Below are 15,335 nucleotides of genomic sequence, written 5' to 3' on the forward strand. Positions count from 1 at the left end.
GAAGTTATAAAGGACAGAAGCAAAATATAGAGAAACAGGGCCTATTTAGAGATAATGGGTGAAAACTTAATGGAAAAAGGGATTCTGCAAAGGTACATAAGATAGTATGGTTATATTAAAAACAGAAATAATTTTAGAAAATATGAAACAATGTATGATTATAATGTCTGATAAAATAGCTATCATAATTCAGTGTAATGCTTGTCAATAAATAAATGTAACAAAAGGTATATTTAATGATTTATAAAACGTGAAGAGAGGGAAAAATTAATTATGGAGATTATATGTGTTTTTAAGGAAGCATGATATTTAATTGAAAAGAAGTGTTAAAGATGTTAAGATTTTAATGATTATTAATGATAGAACTGAACTGGAATGGAATGAGGGTTTATAATTACATAGATTTACAATCTTTCTTTTTTTAAAAAAATATAGTGTGTATTATAAGAATGTACCAAGCAGAATTCGATTGGAAGTTATGTATTATGTATTATATTCAAGGTCATAAACTTAAGGTATATATTGAAGTTTAAATAAGAGTTGAATGGATGCAATTAAAAGATATAAAGGTGTCATACTCCAATTAGTAACTACAGGAGAAAATTTGTTTAATGAGAAAAGATAATATGAAATTGAAACAGAACAGACAAAAGTATAAATATAATGATTTGAAATGAGATGAGATAATCAAAATAAAATTGAGAAAATTAAAAGAGGGGGAAAAACTATATAGAAAATGTAAAATAATATAAGATATGGAATAGAATACAAAAAGGAGCATGAAATTGAGTTTTGTGTCTGTATAAAGAAGTTCAGCCCAGGACCATGCTATTTTCAAAAAAGATGTTTTACTTGTATTTTGTATGTGTGAAAACCCAAATAAAACTTTATTTTAAAAAAAGCATTGCAAAGGACTTCAGTCTTCATTCCCTGGGAATAGGTTCTCAGGTAGCTCAGGAATTCATGCTTACCTTGGTAGCCATGGTCTTGTCCCAGGTTAGACTGGTCTATAAAGAGAAAGCCAGAATTGGGTCACTAATAAAAGAAAATTAAGTCTTGAGTACTAATTGGCTCCAGTTTCCAAGATACAGCTTCAGGTCAAAATTGCATCAAAATAAATTCAAAATTACGAGGGGTGTATGTGATTATGCTCCATAACTTTTCTGTAAAATGTGATATAGCAGTGAGAATTTTGCCACATCAATCATTATAAATTTATCTTTTTACATAACATAAATAACAATAACATAACTTTCCATTCATTTATTGTTTTTTATGTAACATTTTCATGCTTTTTGCATGAAAACTGACAGGCTCTAACATCAGATTAAATGACAAGGTCTTTAATTGGTATCTAAACTGTGCTTTTTGGCTTTTCTCTTGTGAACTGCATGCAGTAGGATCATCCCTGGGGAGATTCCAGCAGTAATAAGCAAGCATGGACCAACTCCATTTCCCTTGGTATCTTTTCTCCATGCTTGCAATATCCTGGTGGAATCTCTCCCCATGCTCATCACTCACTGCCCCACAGTTCAAAGGAAAATAGTTTAAATGCAAGTTTAAGAAGTGAATTTTCAGTGACATGTTTGCACCAAGTGCTTTATAGGACAGAAGCAAATTTTCCACGTGTTTTTCATACTTTGCTGTTCTCAAAGTGAAGATAAATTTATACACTTCCATGTGTACCATTTTCATTGTTCTACCATACTTTGTCGAGAAGTTACAAGGTGTCATGATCATTAGACACTTCCCTCCCTTGTAGGCTGTGTGTAGATCTTTATTGTGAAATATTTTGAAAACTTTAGCCCACCAGCACCTTTATCACCTGTTTTCTAATTCATCTAATCAAAATATGTACAATTAACACATTTTTTATTTTCCCAAAATTTGTAGACTAGTGTTATCAAGAGCCTGATACGGGACAGTGGTCTCACATACGCTGGATCTGGCGTTCTTGTCAAATTAGTGGCTATGTGATATTTAATGGAGGTAGCTTTAGTGTGCCCCTTTTCGTGGTCAGATCACACGATTACTCTAGGATTTTTTGGCACTGCTGCCCATTGCAGGGAGACAGAACCCATTAGATTGTCCATCCCTGCTGACTGAAAGGTTGAGAGAGATTTCAGAGATTGGTCAGGGTTGTTCCTGCTGGTCTGCACAGTCCCTATGAAGTCTTGGTTGCCTCATGGAATAATTGGCAGCTGAGGCATTGGATTGGATTGCACTTCTGCAATTGCACTTCATGTGATTTACAGAGGAACTAAGAAAAATGGAAGTGGGAGAAGAGACATCTTAAAATTCCACTGACAAATAACTGGGGACAAACTTGATCAAAGATGGCTTAGAGTGCTATTAATGGTGGTAAGAATAGCAAGTGGTAATACTTTTCCATTCTTACTGCTTGTACTACTATTGCCATCTTGTAGCACTGGGTAAACGAGTGTCCATGGAACCTTTTGTGGAGATGTGTGGAGGAATTTGGTTAGCATATGTCAGATAAAATGGTTTGGATTCACCCGTAGTTGGACATTGGTTGCAGGTTTGGAGAGATGCTGAAGGTAATATCTTGCCTGGTTATCTGGAAATAATTTGAATGTATTAGGACTGATCACTTAGTCCCTGATCCATGCCCTTCATGGCTTGTGAAAGCAGCCTGGACAGTGTCATGCAAGCACACTCGAGCAGCGGTGAATCCTTGGGGGCAGGGATTATTTTACCTCTTAAGGAGGCCTTGATTTTCCCTCTCCTCAAGAAGTCATTGCTGAAGTTCATGGATTGGACAGTTTCCATCCAGTATACAGCCTTCTCTTTTTGGGAAGGTGATTGAGAAGGTTGCACAATAGCTTCAAAGGAAATTGGATTAAACAAATTATTGGTTCTTTTTCAGTCAGAACTGGCTATGGGTATTGGTCGTGCTTTTCGATGATCTCTGCCAAGGGTAAGATGGTGGACGTACATCCATCTTTGCCTTACTTGACCTCTTGGCAATTTTCAGTACCATCAACCGTGGTATTCTACTGAAAAATTCAGAGGACTTAGGGCAGGTGGTGCAGTATTTTCTTGGTACACCTCCTTTTAATTGTTTCCAATTGTTAGTGATTGGGGAAGAGAGATCCTGCCTTCTGCTCCTACTCTGTGGGGTACCACAGGGGTTGGTATTCCCTGTTTACTGTCTCCATGAGACTGCTGGATGAGCTCATCCATCACCATGGGGTGAGGTATCATCAATATGCTGAGATACCCTATTGTACATTCCTGGCTAGTTAAGGGGTGCTGTGGACATTTTATCCCGGTGTCTTCAGGCTGTGTGAATTGGGAGGGGGAAGAACAGGCTTTAACTGAACTCTGGCAAGAGTGAGTGGCTTTGGATTTTAAGAACAACTGGTTCTGGGATTATACCATCTTTGGTGCTGGATGGGATTGCACTGTCCCAAAGAGATCCCATGTACAGTATGGGATCCTCCTGGACTCACAACTCCTTGTAAATGAGCAGGGGGCAGTTTTGGCTAAGAGGGCCTTGGCACAACATATTGCATGCAAATTGCACCTTTTCTGAGGGCGAGGGGCCGTATTCATGCCTAGTCACCTCCCAGTTACCAATAAGGTCTACTTGAGGCTGTCCTTGAAAAGTACTTGAAAACTTCAGATAGTGCAAATACTATGACACAAAGCAGTTATGCGTATTTCTGGTAGAATACTTTATATCTGTGATTTGCGAGCTGCATTGATTATATTTCATCCCATCATATAACAGCAGAGAAGGCATTTTCCGAGTTCTCTTGGCTCGCGGGAATTTTTTGCAACAGGGACACATTGTGAGACCTTCTCCCCCTTGATGCGAGATTGGCCTTATTGCTTCTGAGCTTCCAAAAGTCTCTTAAGATCTGGTTATGCCAGCGAGCTTGAGGATCCCAAGGAACGGGTGAATTTGTGAAATGGTTTTATTACTCTTTAAATTCCATAATTGTTATTTCCTTGTCTGTTCTGGTTTTTTTTTAAAATAACTTTTAAACTTTTTTTTATAATAATGATAAATAGTTTTAAGGATTTATTCACTTTTGTGTTCTACACCACTCAGAGTAACTTCTGGTGAGATGACTGGCTACATATATTAGATAAGTAAATAAAATACTTTTTTAACTTAGGCATTAAAGATTTTTTCCTTTCCCCCCCCTTTTTTTAGTGATACTCAGGAGAATTGTTAAATGACACTGCATCTGTTTCATGAGTGATCCTCTATTAATAGTCTGAAAAATCTCAAATGCTATGTGTTTTGTGTGTGTGTGTGTGTGTGTGTGTGTGTGTGTGCATTCATGCATGCACATACATCAAAATAAAATGATAGATTACTAGTGAAGAATTGTAGAATAGACAGCAGTAGTTTGTAAGTTGGAAAAAGTATTTGAATGTATTAAAATTACCAGGATGTGTTTTAATATAGCCCTGCACATGTCAGATTATTACCAGAATATTGGTAAAGTTCTGCAGCCAGGACACATCTATTCAAAGAGGGGTCTCACTAACACAGTAGTCCGTGGAAACTATTGAGTTATTGAGGCAAATTGTATCCTTAGCAGTAGTTTTAAATCAATTTCTCCATACTGTATTGTAATAGCTTTAACAGCTTTTTGAAGTACTACAAGCATGAGGCTCCTGCCATTATCCAAACTTCACATTCCATTCTTGCAAAGAGTTGGGAAAGACTAGAATAGTGTTGGTGAACCTTTTCGGCACTGAGTGCTGAAATGGGAGTGTGCGTGCACACAGAAACGCTGGAAACCAGAAGAGCAACTCCCTAGCATCCACATTCTTCTGCGTCAGCCACCTGGTCTTCCGGTTTCTGGTGCACAGTGAAGATCAGCTGGTCAGTGCACATGCGCACGCTGGAAACCAAAAGTTCAGCTTCCCAGTGCATGTATGTGCCAGAACCCGGAAGAGCAATGAGCAACGGCTGGCATAACTGGAGAGGTGGCTCTACATGCCCCTTCCGGCACTTGTACCATAGGTTGGCCATCACAGGATTAGAAGGTTTCTGAATGATTGCAGGGTCACAGATTGGAGAAGGAATGGGATGTGTGACTAGGAAAATAGTGCAAAGTGGCACAGGTCAGCAGGGAATGGCAGAATCTGTGAAGCACAGTGGTGGGAAAAATGGGGCTTTTTACAAGGGTGCTAGGGTGATTAGCCATAGTACAGGGCTTGAGTTGGCATTTCTCAGTGGTCGCAACTCTCTTTGGGCTGAAGTAGATGATGGGGTTGGTGGCAGCTGATTGAAAGAGCTGAAGTCCCTGGACCTCTACTTCAACCCCAGCCCCAGTGGTTCCACCACTGGGTAACACTGTGCAGGTCAGCCAAAAGGGCTTAGATCAGGTGGAGAGATAAGTAGGCACGGGAGTTGCAGTGACCATGCAGCTTTAAGTACTGCTTGGCCAAAATGGTGGTTAGGTTTCCTGGTGTGCAACAGCTTTGCACCACACTGCTAGGTCAGGGTGAGGTTGCAACTGCACCACGTTCCTAATTTGCATGCTGCTTGTGCTGTTGTATCCCTTGCCACTCTGAGGCACCCATACACACACACACACCCTCTGCTTTAACAAGCCTTGATTCTCACTTAATGGTAGCTAGGAGAGCTGATGAGAGCTGTGTTATGACTTCATCTCTTTGCAATTAACATTGTGGTTGTAAATTGAGTACTACCTCTATATGAAGAACATAACAGAGCAATGCAAAATTTGACATTAGCTCATTAACCTTTAACAGATTTACAGACTATAAAATAAATTTTTGTTCTGATAATATCACAGTAATATTGTTCTGACAATATAGTTACAAGAACTTTGGTTTCAGTGCATCTGGCGCTGCAAAATCAAAATTTAGACTCAAATAATGTATTTAACTTCTCCCTCCATAACCATTGTGGGGGGTGTATTGAAAATGTGTATTGAAAAGGAGCTCCTGAATTTTGGAACTATAGTTTGTTTAAAAAATTGGCTGGTCCTAAACAACTGGATTGATGAGCCACAAAAACACTTGTAGCCAGGGAACCTGTTAATTTGAACTTAAATGTCTCATAGTGTACATATTTTTGAGAGTAGTGTTCAAAATTTATGAGTGTGCTCAGATCCAAATAGTATGAATATTGAGAAAGTATGCAAGGAACTGGAATGCAAAATATCAATGATAAAAATAAAGTTTTAAAATTATTATATTATTTTTAACACTGGGTACAAGTGTTTTATGAATTTTCATCTATGCTTTTCACGAGTCATTTATATTAGAATGTATGCTATAAATTAGCTTTTCTTAAATAGCTATATTTTGCTAGTGCCTTTTATAGTCTGGTTTTTGTTCTCTTTTCTAATTTATGCTAATAGTCAAAAGACTGCTAGCATTTTAGATTTGGTCATGTATATTCTGCATGTGTGTCTGTCCTAGGATAATATTCCCTGAGTGAAGAAGAAACATAATGCTTATGAACTACATTTCCATATGTACTTCCTATACATAATCATCATTCTTGCTTGTGGTCAAGGTCATGCAACTTTACTTTTATAAGGTAATGAAATAAGTGTGTTATTTACTTAGAAACCTATATAGAGAAATAAAAGACATGATTAAAACTGCAAGTAATACAATTGGCAATTGTATTAGAACTAAATAATACAAAATCTTGTTTGGATTTTCTCATATTAGAACAAATTTATTTACTTAAAGAAATTGAAGTTGAAAAAGGGGATATTTCAGCAACTTCTGGAAGAAAAGCAGGGAATAATTCAAAAGTAGAAATAGAAATAATATGGCTTGGCTTTAGCTACAGGAAATGTTTGGAGGTGGCTATTTATGTGAAATGTAGTGTTTTAAAATACAAAGTGAAATTTCAGACTTTTACATGACATTTACTATTTATTCTGAATCTGTAAACAGGTACAGTTAATGCTCAGTATTCATGGATTTCATATTTGTGAATTTACCTCCTTGTTAAAATTTACTTGTAACCATAAAATCAAGTGGCACTTTCACAGATATGCAAACTAACTTGAGTCACCCACATTTTTGTTCCCAGCTGAGGTTCCAATATTTGCTAATTTGGTATTCAGGTCAACTATACAGAAAATGATCACTGAAATTAATGAAAATTGACTATATAAATACTTAGCATGCTTTCAAATTTGCAGAAATTTTCTTTGTACATGTTGGGTTAATTATCAGCTTCTGTTTACTTAGGGATTCACTGAGATTTATAATTTGACCAGAGCACATTCAAACTTTTCCTATAACTATATATCATGTTTTATATTTTTGAAATTGGCTTTTTAACCAACTTCATAGTGCTTTATAAATAATTTGTAAAATAATAAGAAAAGTCATATTTACATTTAAAGTAGTTTAAAATTATGGGAGAGAGAATAATTGATTTAAATTTTAACACATACAGAAACACAGTAGGAGAACCAAGACACTGCTACTAAGAATTATTCAAAAGTCTGTATTGGCAGATATCGCTGTACAAAAGTGTAGTGAAATGCTATTAGCATTCTGTGCAGTAGATATTAGCAAGCAACTCATATGATTATGAACAATCACACTGACTGCTAAAGGCAGATATTAATATTGTCTAAACTATTTCTTTCAAATTAGTTCTAACCAGCAAAAGTTACTTAAGACATAGCTAATCTCTCTTTGTGAGGGAAATGGGTAGTCAAAATGTGATAAATAAAAATAATTCTCTTATTTGAATTATAACAGTAACAAAGAGATAATATAATTTCTGTATCTTCAAACCAATACTCATCCATACTCATGTTATGAACAATTATTTTAATATTCTTTAAATATTATTTCCATTTTTTTAAAGCTTGGATTTTCTGCCAGATGTGCATGATTTGAAAAGAACTACAAGAATGAATTTTAGCAAACTGAGCCATGGAAATACATAGCTTATGTACTTCTAAATAGTTTTATTTGTGGCCCCGTAATATTTCCATGGGTAGTTTTAACTGTGCCTAATTACATTCAGATTATACTCGAATAGCTTATTCACTGAACAGTACAAATATATGGACATATTTAATTAGCAGAAATAATATAATATTAACTCTAAAGAAGAATATTTGTAGCTCAGGATTGAAATGAGGGGTCCTTGATGCTCTCTGAGCTTGATTTTTTCCTTACAGATGTTTCATTATCCAAACTAGGTAACATCATCAGTACTAGCACTAAACATAATGATTTTGAATAAAAATAAAATGTAAATATAAGTTTAACTCAAAAATTATTTTCTTAGAGATTCTTTGTACTTTGAGAGATTTTTTTTATAAAATACTATATTTTCCTCTATGCAAGGAAAATAATTATAGGTAGATGAGAAATCTTCCTTAAGATTCCTGACTTGTTTGGGTGACATACCACCTGCCCAACCAAGTGCATAATTCTTTCCAAACCAAGTACAGATCTTTCAGAGAGGCATAAAATGATTGTGATAGAAGGAAGGCCTTCACAGTCTAGTTTTATTTAATTATCTTGATTTCTTTATGTTTTTAATTGTTTCAACTTTGCAGTAGATTTTATAAGCGGATCAGGATCTAATGGAATGGAGTGCCATAGCTAATTTAACTAGGTATATAATTTTACAAATTGCCCATGGTCTTATGAATTAGACAGCCATAACAATTTCAAATAAATAACCCTCTCTACATATGAAATCAGATATAAAACCTGATTCTTTCAGGGAATCTAAGACAGAGCTACTGTTTGTTAATAACTAGGGCAATCAAATACCACTGGTCCCAGTGATGAAAGCTAATGGGTTGTAGCAGCAATGAATTAAAAATGGAGACCCAGGTTCTAGTACACTCCTTTTCGGAATAGTTCTCCTACTAGGATAAAACTTAAAGACTCCTATTGGATATTGAAATGAATATAAAGTTGGCATAAATGGAATTTTTTGTAGCTGACAAGAATGCTGCAGGTTGTTTTTTTTTAAAAAGGGCTGCTGACATCTTTAGGTTTGATCTGTTCTTAACTGTCTTGATTATGAATTGTATTTATGAATTGTATGGTATTACTGATGAGTAGATGGAGCATTTCAACTAATATTACTTTTCTGATTGACATACAATGAATCAATATCATAACCATGATTAAACATGGGATCGTTATTGCAGAGCATTTGAAAGCTTGAAGTGCTGCAGAGTGCAACCAAGCTTAAATGGCACTAGTTACTCGGTGCACTTTACCAGTGTACTTCTGAAGGCAATTCAAGGTAATGGTTTAAAGCTCTTCATGGCTTAGGGCTGGGTTTACCTGCAGGACCATCCTTGGCAGGATAGACATGCTTCAGATCCCATCAGCTAAGGATGCTGATTGGTGGGGCTCAGAAGGTGTGTCTTTTCTGCTATAGGGCCTTCCCCACCAAACATTCTTCCTCTGGATATTAGGATGAACTCAACCTTAGTGGCCTTTTATAAGGCTTAGTAGATCTGGTTCTCAGGCGTGGGTACATGAAAAGATCCATATCCTGGATATATTAGTTTTTGTTTCCTATGTAATTTCTCTGGTTGCTATGGTTTTTAGTTTTTGTATTTATTATTACTGGATACTTATTTTTCTAGAAAATTTTAATTATTGACAATGCATTGTGTGCAGTCATATATGTCTGCTTGGAATGTCAGTAGTTACATAACTCTATGCTTAGAAGTAAAGACTAATTGAGTTAATTGAAGCTTCCTTGGAATAGATTTCCAAGCATGGGAATATGCTCTATTAACACAAAAAGATTTATAGCAGGACCGAAAAGAAAAGCAGTGATAAATATTATTGTAGGTGTTGGTGGCTCATGTTAATCAGATCAGAAATGTGTACTTATGGAGGATTGGACAGATAAAAACATCAGCTCTGTAGACTTTTCTTTCTCTACATTCTAATCACTATTTCATTATACCATTGAAAGTCAGGTAACTTTCCAAGTTAGAATGACATAATGTTTTGGCATTATTTGGAAAATACTGTCTATCCAGACAGGAGAGCAGGGAAAATAGCAACTCTAAATATATCCACACGTTGATGTTCTATAGGTTTATTTATCCAAGTATTAGTTTGTAAAAATAATGAAAAAAATTACTGCGTATACTAATGCTACTTAATTGAAATTTTTTATATATGTACAAACAGGAAACCTCGACCTGTCTCTCAGTTGGTTGCACAACAGGTTACCCAGCAATTTGTGTCCCCTACACAATCAAAAAAAGAAAAAAAAGACAAAGTAGAAAAAGAAAAAAGTGAAAAAGAAACTACTACCAAAAAGAACAGTCATAAGAAAACCAGGTAAAATTTATGCTGTTTGGGGTTGTTCAAAATACATAAATAAATAATTAAATCTTCATCTTCTTGTAAAATTATTAGAAAATGGTAATAAAAGCCAAATATGTTGATCAAACACAGAAAATAAATAAAACGTGTGAAATAAAAAAGGAGATCTGTAAACTTTCCTGTATACTCTATCCCTGTGGTTTTAAAACTCTGTATGTTACACAGGGACACTGCAAGATATTTTATATGTTGAGGTAAAACACAGTACTTAAGGTCTATCAAATACTGCAGAAACTGCTACCTAGAAATAGGTCAGGGTTCTGGTCTAGAGGTGTCATGAAAACTACTGAGACACTTAAGTGCTCCGTGAACCAAAAATCTGGGAGCCTATGGATTATACTAAATAAAACTATATTTATGCCTATCTGAAACTCATTATATATTTATGTGTGTAAATGTTGGTAAATATTCCACAGTAATTATAAAAACAACACTTGATGAGTATCTCATCCCCTTTCTCATGGCTTCACAAAGTGAACTAAGCTATGAACCAATGTGAGTTAACCATACCACAATACGCATATAAATTCCATTACAAGCCATTATATAACCTCATTCTCAGTTTGTTCCAGAGTACATTTTTGCTACTAAGTGTGCTTGCATGAGTAACATAAATTATGTTTCAGGTCCTCCCATTTTCCAAATACATTTTAATTAAAATGCTCTTAATTTTTTGCTACTTGAATAACTGGATTTGCCTCATGCCATGCCATTCAGACTCCTAGTACCTTCAATAATATAGGCATGGGACTGTGTCCATCATTAAATAAAAATTTGGGGGATGAATTAAGGAAATTATTTATAAAAGGTAACTATGTCTTTAGTAAAGATTACATAATTTTTATTAGATTTAATATGTTTAGTTGATTGCCATTATTATTATTTCACAAGATTTTCTTGTAAATAAGCTTTCAGTATTTTCAGTCTCCTAGATTTCTCTAAACCCCATTAATAGCGTGCAATAAGAAGCTTTTTTCCTTTTTTCTCCTAATGTAAAATTCAGAAGCATTAACTGAAACAAAATACTTCTTTAAGAATGCAAAACTATGGAATTTATTGCTGCAAAATTACTGGAGAAATTAGATACATTTATAGTATAGTATACCCATATCAGTGGTTATACAATGAGTCATTTTAAATATAACATATTGGGATTTATTAAGATAAACATGTACAATGACTATTCACCCTTATGTTATGCCTATTATTTTCTTTTTCTTAATGCTTATGTACTTTGTGCTGTAACTACGTTTAATACATTTAAAAATGAAATCAGCAAGCTGCAGTTTTCAAGTTTGGAATATACAAATGAACATATGACATCATACTGCAGATTCAATTAAATGTCTGAAGTGGATAGCCCATAGTGTTTTTGTTTGGCTAAAATAAAAACTGATTAATTAATCTAGGATTTTCTTTAGCACAATGAAAAAAGCAAAAATTGCCAAATCAAAATAGTGAAACATCAAATGAGGGCATGAACCTCTCTGATAACTTACATTAATAATTATATTATACTGAACAATGTTTTTATGGAATTTACAGACTTAATGATAATGTATCCTTTTTGTGAACAATAGCACTGGATATTCATGTCTTATCATACTTTGTAATTGGATATTTGCTGTATGAAGGAGTATAACAATTTTTACATGATCTCAAATGGGATGCTGACCAAATGTTTTAGACTTAATTTCCCTTAATTCAATATAACACAGAAATTTCCACAATGGATAGGAATGAAAATCTGCTGATAACTTCTTGAAGAGCAGATGGACCACTACCTTTTTCAGTATAGACAGAACCATTCAATCAAGGATTACAGATTGCTTCTACTTACAACCACAATTGGACCCGGAATCTTAATCATTGAGTAAAGTAGTTAAGTGAGACACTATGTAACTGTTTCACTCAACAACTATAGTCCCAGCTCTTCTAGTTGTGCTTGTAAAGCAGAGATTATACATTGCAACTTTGAACAGGTCTGCCAGGCATTGACTCCCACACCATCCAGGAGGCTTAGTCCCTTTCCTCATACCACCAGAGAGAATGATTATGAGAATGATGACATTCCTAGTGTTTCCCCCAGATTTGGTGTTTATTTCTCTAGTACGCCAAGGAATGTCCTCAGTACAATGGAGGTATGGGCCTCAAAACTGGTGAAAACACGAGTAAACACCATTGTTCTGTAAAGGCTCAGAACTCTGGAATAGAGTAATGTTTTTAGCAGCAGATTGCTCTCCAAGCTTGTTTCAATTTAGTTTCTGAACGTTTCGTTACCAGAAACGTAGGTAACACCAGCAGCAGGATTTTCTTGTCCTATTCTCCTTAGCTTATAAATACCTTGTGTGCCAGTGTGGTCAGTTGGTCATTTGATTGGTTGTTTGTTTGGGGCTATATTTAAATTCTGAGCAGCTGATTGGTTCTCTTATTGATTGGCTGTTCAAATGGTCCGGTTTCTTACACATTCATATGGTGGATCTAAATCAGGGATGTCAAACCGGCAGCCCGCAGGCCAGATGCGCCACATTCAGGTCATGCCCACCCTAGCTCTGTGAAGGTGAAAAACATCACGAAACATCACATGACAGCAACATGACGCCGCAAGTTTGACACCCATGAACTAGATCAATATGCTTGTTAATTATTTTGCTTTTCCCATGACTCAGAAGCCAGAAACATCAGTGCAGCACTGTATGAAAGATGCAAAGGTCTGTCAGGAGTCCAAGAACTCACACACACTAATTACAAGCAACAGATCACAGGTGAGGATAGTTACCTTTAATAGCCATTTAAGCCCCTTTGTGCCAGCCTGTGTGCATGTTATCAGGCCAAAATCACCAGGGTATATAAACTTTTGATCAGGGTCATTTGGGTAGTTTTTGTTGTCATTATTATTTAAAAAGAGTAAACACAGTTGATTGATAATAAATGGCTTCAGCCAACCACTAACCATGAGTGAAAGAAAAGTTTTTGTGTTATCATTCGTATTCTCTGAAAAATGGCCAAGAAAGCATACATTCTGCCAGGATATATAAACTTAAACTTTAGTTGATGTTCATTGAACCCTTGTTATCAATTGCCTTCCTGTTTGTCCTACATAGAATTGATAACAATCGTTACAATTGATTTTGTATGTATGTTGCTGTAGTCTTCTTTCTGTATTTTGTCTTTGACTTTAGATAGCTCTTTTCTGAGTATAAATGTGGGTTTGTGAACTATCATTATTCCTAGGGGTTGCAGTATTCCAACAGCCATTTCGGATGTTCCTTTGATGTATGGCACAACCTGTTTTTGTGTTGTGGTTGGCTGTGTATTTTGTTAGGGTTTGGATGACAAGGATTGTATTATGAAATTTTTTTGATAGCCATTGTGGAGGAAAACATTGAAAAGGTGTTTCTCTTCTGCTTCTCTTAATGACTCAGTGCAGCAGTGTACTTTGGCTCTTTTGAAAAACTTCTGGATGCAGTTGGGTGGTTGCTTGTGAAATTTAGAATTTGGTCTGTGTGCATGGATTTTCGGAATATGCAAGTTATTAATTTGCTGTTATCTTGTCTCTTTATTTCAATATTTAAAAAGTTGTTCTTTATCTTCCTCACATATAAAACTGATCCCAATGAATACATTGTTGAGCAGATGGTTTCTTCTAGTATGTTGTATTTGATGATGGCAAAAGTGTTGTTCCTGTAATGTATCCAAAATTTTGGCTGGATGATTGGCAGGACTATACATTCAAGTTTCTGTATTACTGCTTTTGCTATTAGGCTGGATATAAGTCAGGAGTGTCAAACTCATGTTGTCACGGCGTCATGTGACTTATCAGTACTTTTTTCCCCTTCGCTAAACCAGGTGTGGGCGTGGCTAGCACATGATGCATCCGGCCATGAGTTTTACAGCCCTGATATAGGTGATCCCATAGGCGTGCCTTGTATTTGTTGATAGATTTTGCCATTGAATTTGAAGTGTGTTATGAGACATAAATCCAGATGTTTCATGGTAGTATCGATGGACATGGAGTGTTCTTTAGGTATCTTTTTGTTATATCTCTTTGATTTTATGTGGGTAGATCATAGATGGTTTGTTTGGCCAGGTCAGTGTTGATAGATGTGAATAATACAGTCACATCAAATGCAGTCACATTATTTCTTATTCATTTATTTTGATTTTTAATTAATTGAAGGAATTGCTGAGGTGAGTTTATAGAATAAGCCGAATTGTTGAGGAGATGGTGAAGTCTTTTTCTTAAAGCTTTTACTAGTTTGTAGGTTGGTTTTCAACATATGTAAGATTGTTTCCAGCTACTAGCTGAGGAATGCAATTCCTGTTGTTCCATACTTCTACTGTGTAAATATATTTCAGTCAGATAGCAGAACAGTGTCCCCTGTATTATAAATATGACACTTCATCGAGCCAGCAGGTTATTATAAGATAGACTTTCAGTCAACAAGAGAACCAATCAGCTGCTCAGAATTTAAATATAGCTCCAAATGAACAACCAAACAAACGACCAACTGACCACACTGGCATACAAGACATTTATAAGCTAAGGAGAATAGGACAAGAAAATCCTGCTGATGATGTTACCTAGCCTGGTAACGAAACATTCAGAAACTAAATTGAAACAAGCTTGGAGAGCAAACCACTAAAAACTAAAATCCAAGCTACAAGTATTTTCTATTATTTATCAGTAATATTTTCTCCGGAGGGGCATAAAACCTGGCATTCACTGGTGTTTTGTTTTCCAGAGTGGAAAGTGCTACCAAACACCAGCATCCTGAAAGGGTCAGAACCCTACCATTCGCTACCATTTGTGTCAGGTTTGAATTCTGTTACCCTAGCACGCCAAGGGATTATCTTGCGCCGGGGGAACACACCTCAAATCTGATGAAAATACTAGTAAATGCCAGCATTCTGAGCCATTTTCTCCTTGGAAGGGTGGAAATGCCAGCATTTGCTAATGTTTTCCC

The 15,335-nt window shown here is 35.7% G+C and overlaps 1 protein-coding gene across 3 annotated transcripts in view; it reads left to right on the top strand.

Moving 5' to 3' along the window:
- YAF2 (YY1 associated factor 2) overlaps positions 1-15,335 on the top strand; it is a 36,716-nt gene that overhangs the window by 14,006 nt on the left and 7,375 nt on the right. For all 3 annotated transcript variants that reach the window (XM_026669119.2, XM_087969275.1, XM_087969274.1), the window contains one exon: positions 10,171-10,323. In XM_026669119.2, the coding sequence (XP_026524904.1) occupies positions 10,171-10,323 (153 nt within the window). The remainder of the gene's footprint in view (positions 1-10,170; positions 10,324-15,335) is intronic.

The sequence above is a fragment of the Notechis scutatus genome, chromosome 6, assembly GCF_049901735.1.
Source record: "Notechis scutatus isolate UNSWTSFEM ecotype Mainland chromosome 6, rNotScu1.2, whole genome shotgun sequence".
Taxonomy (NCBI): Eukaryota; Metazoa; Chordata; class Lepidosauria; order Squamata; family Elapidae; genus Notechis; species Notechis scutatus.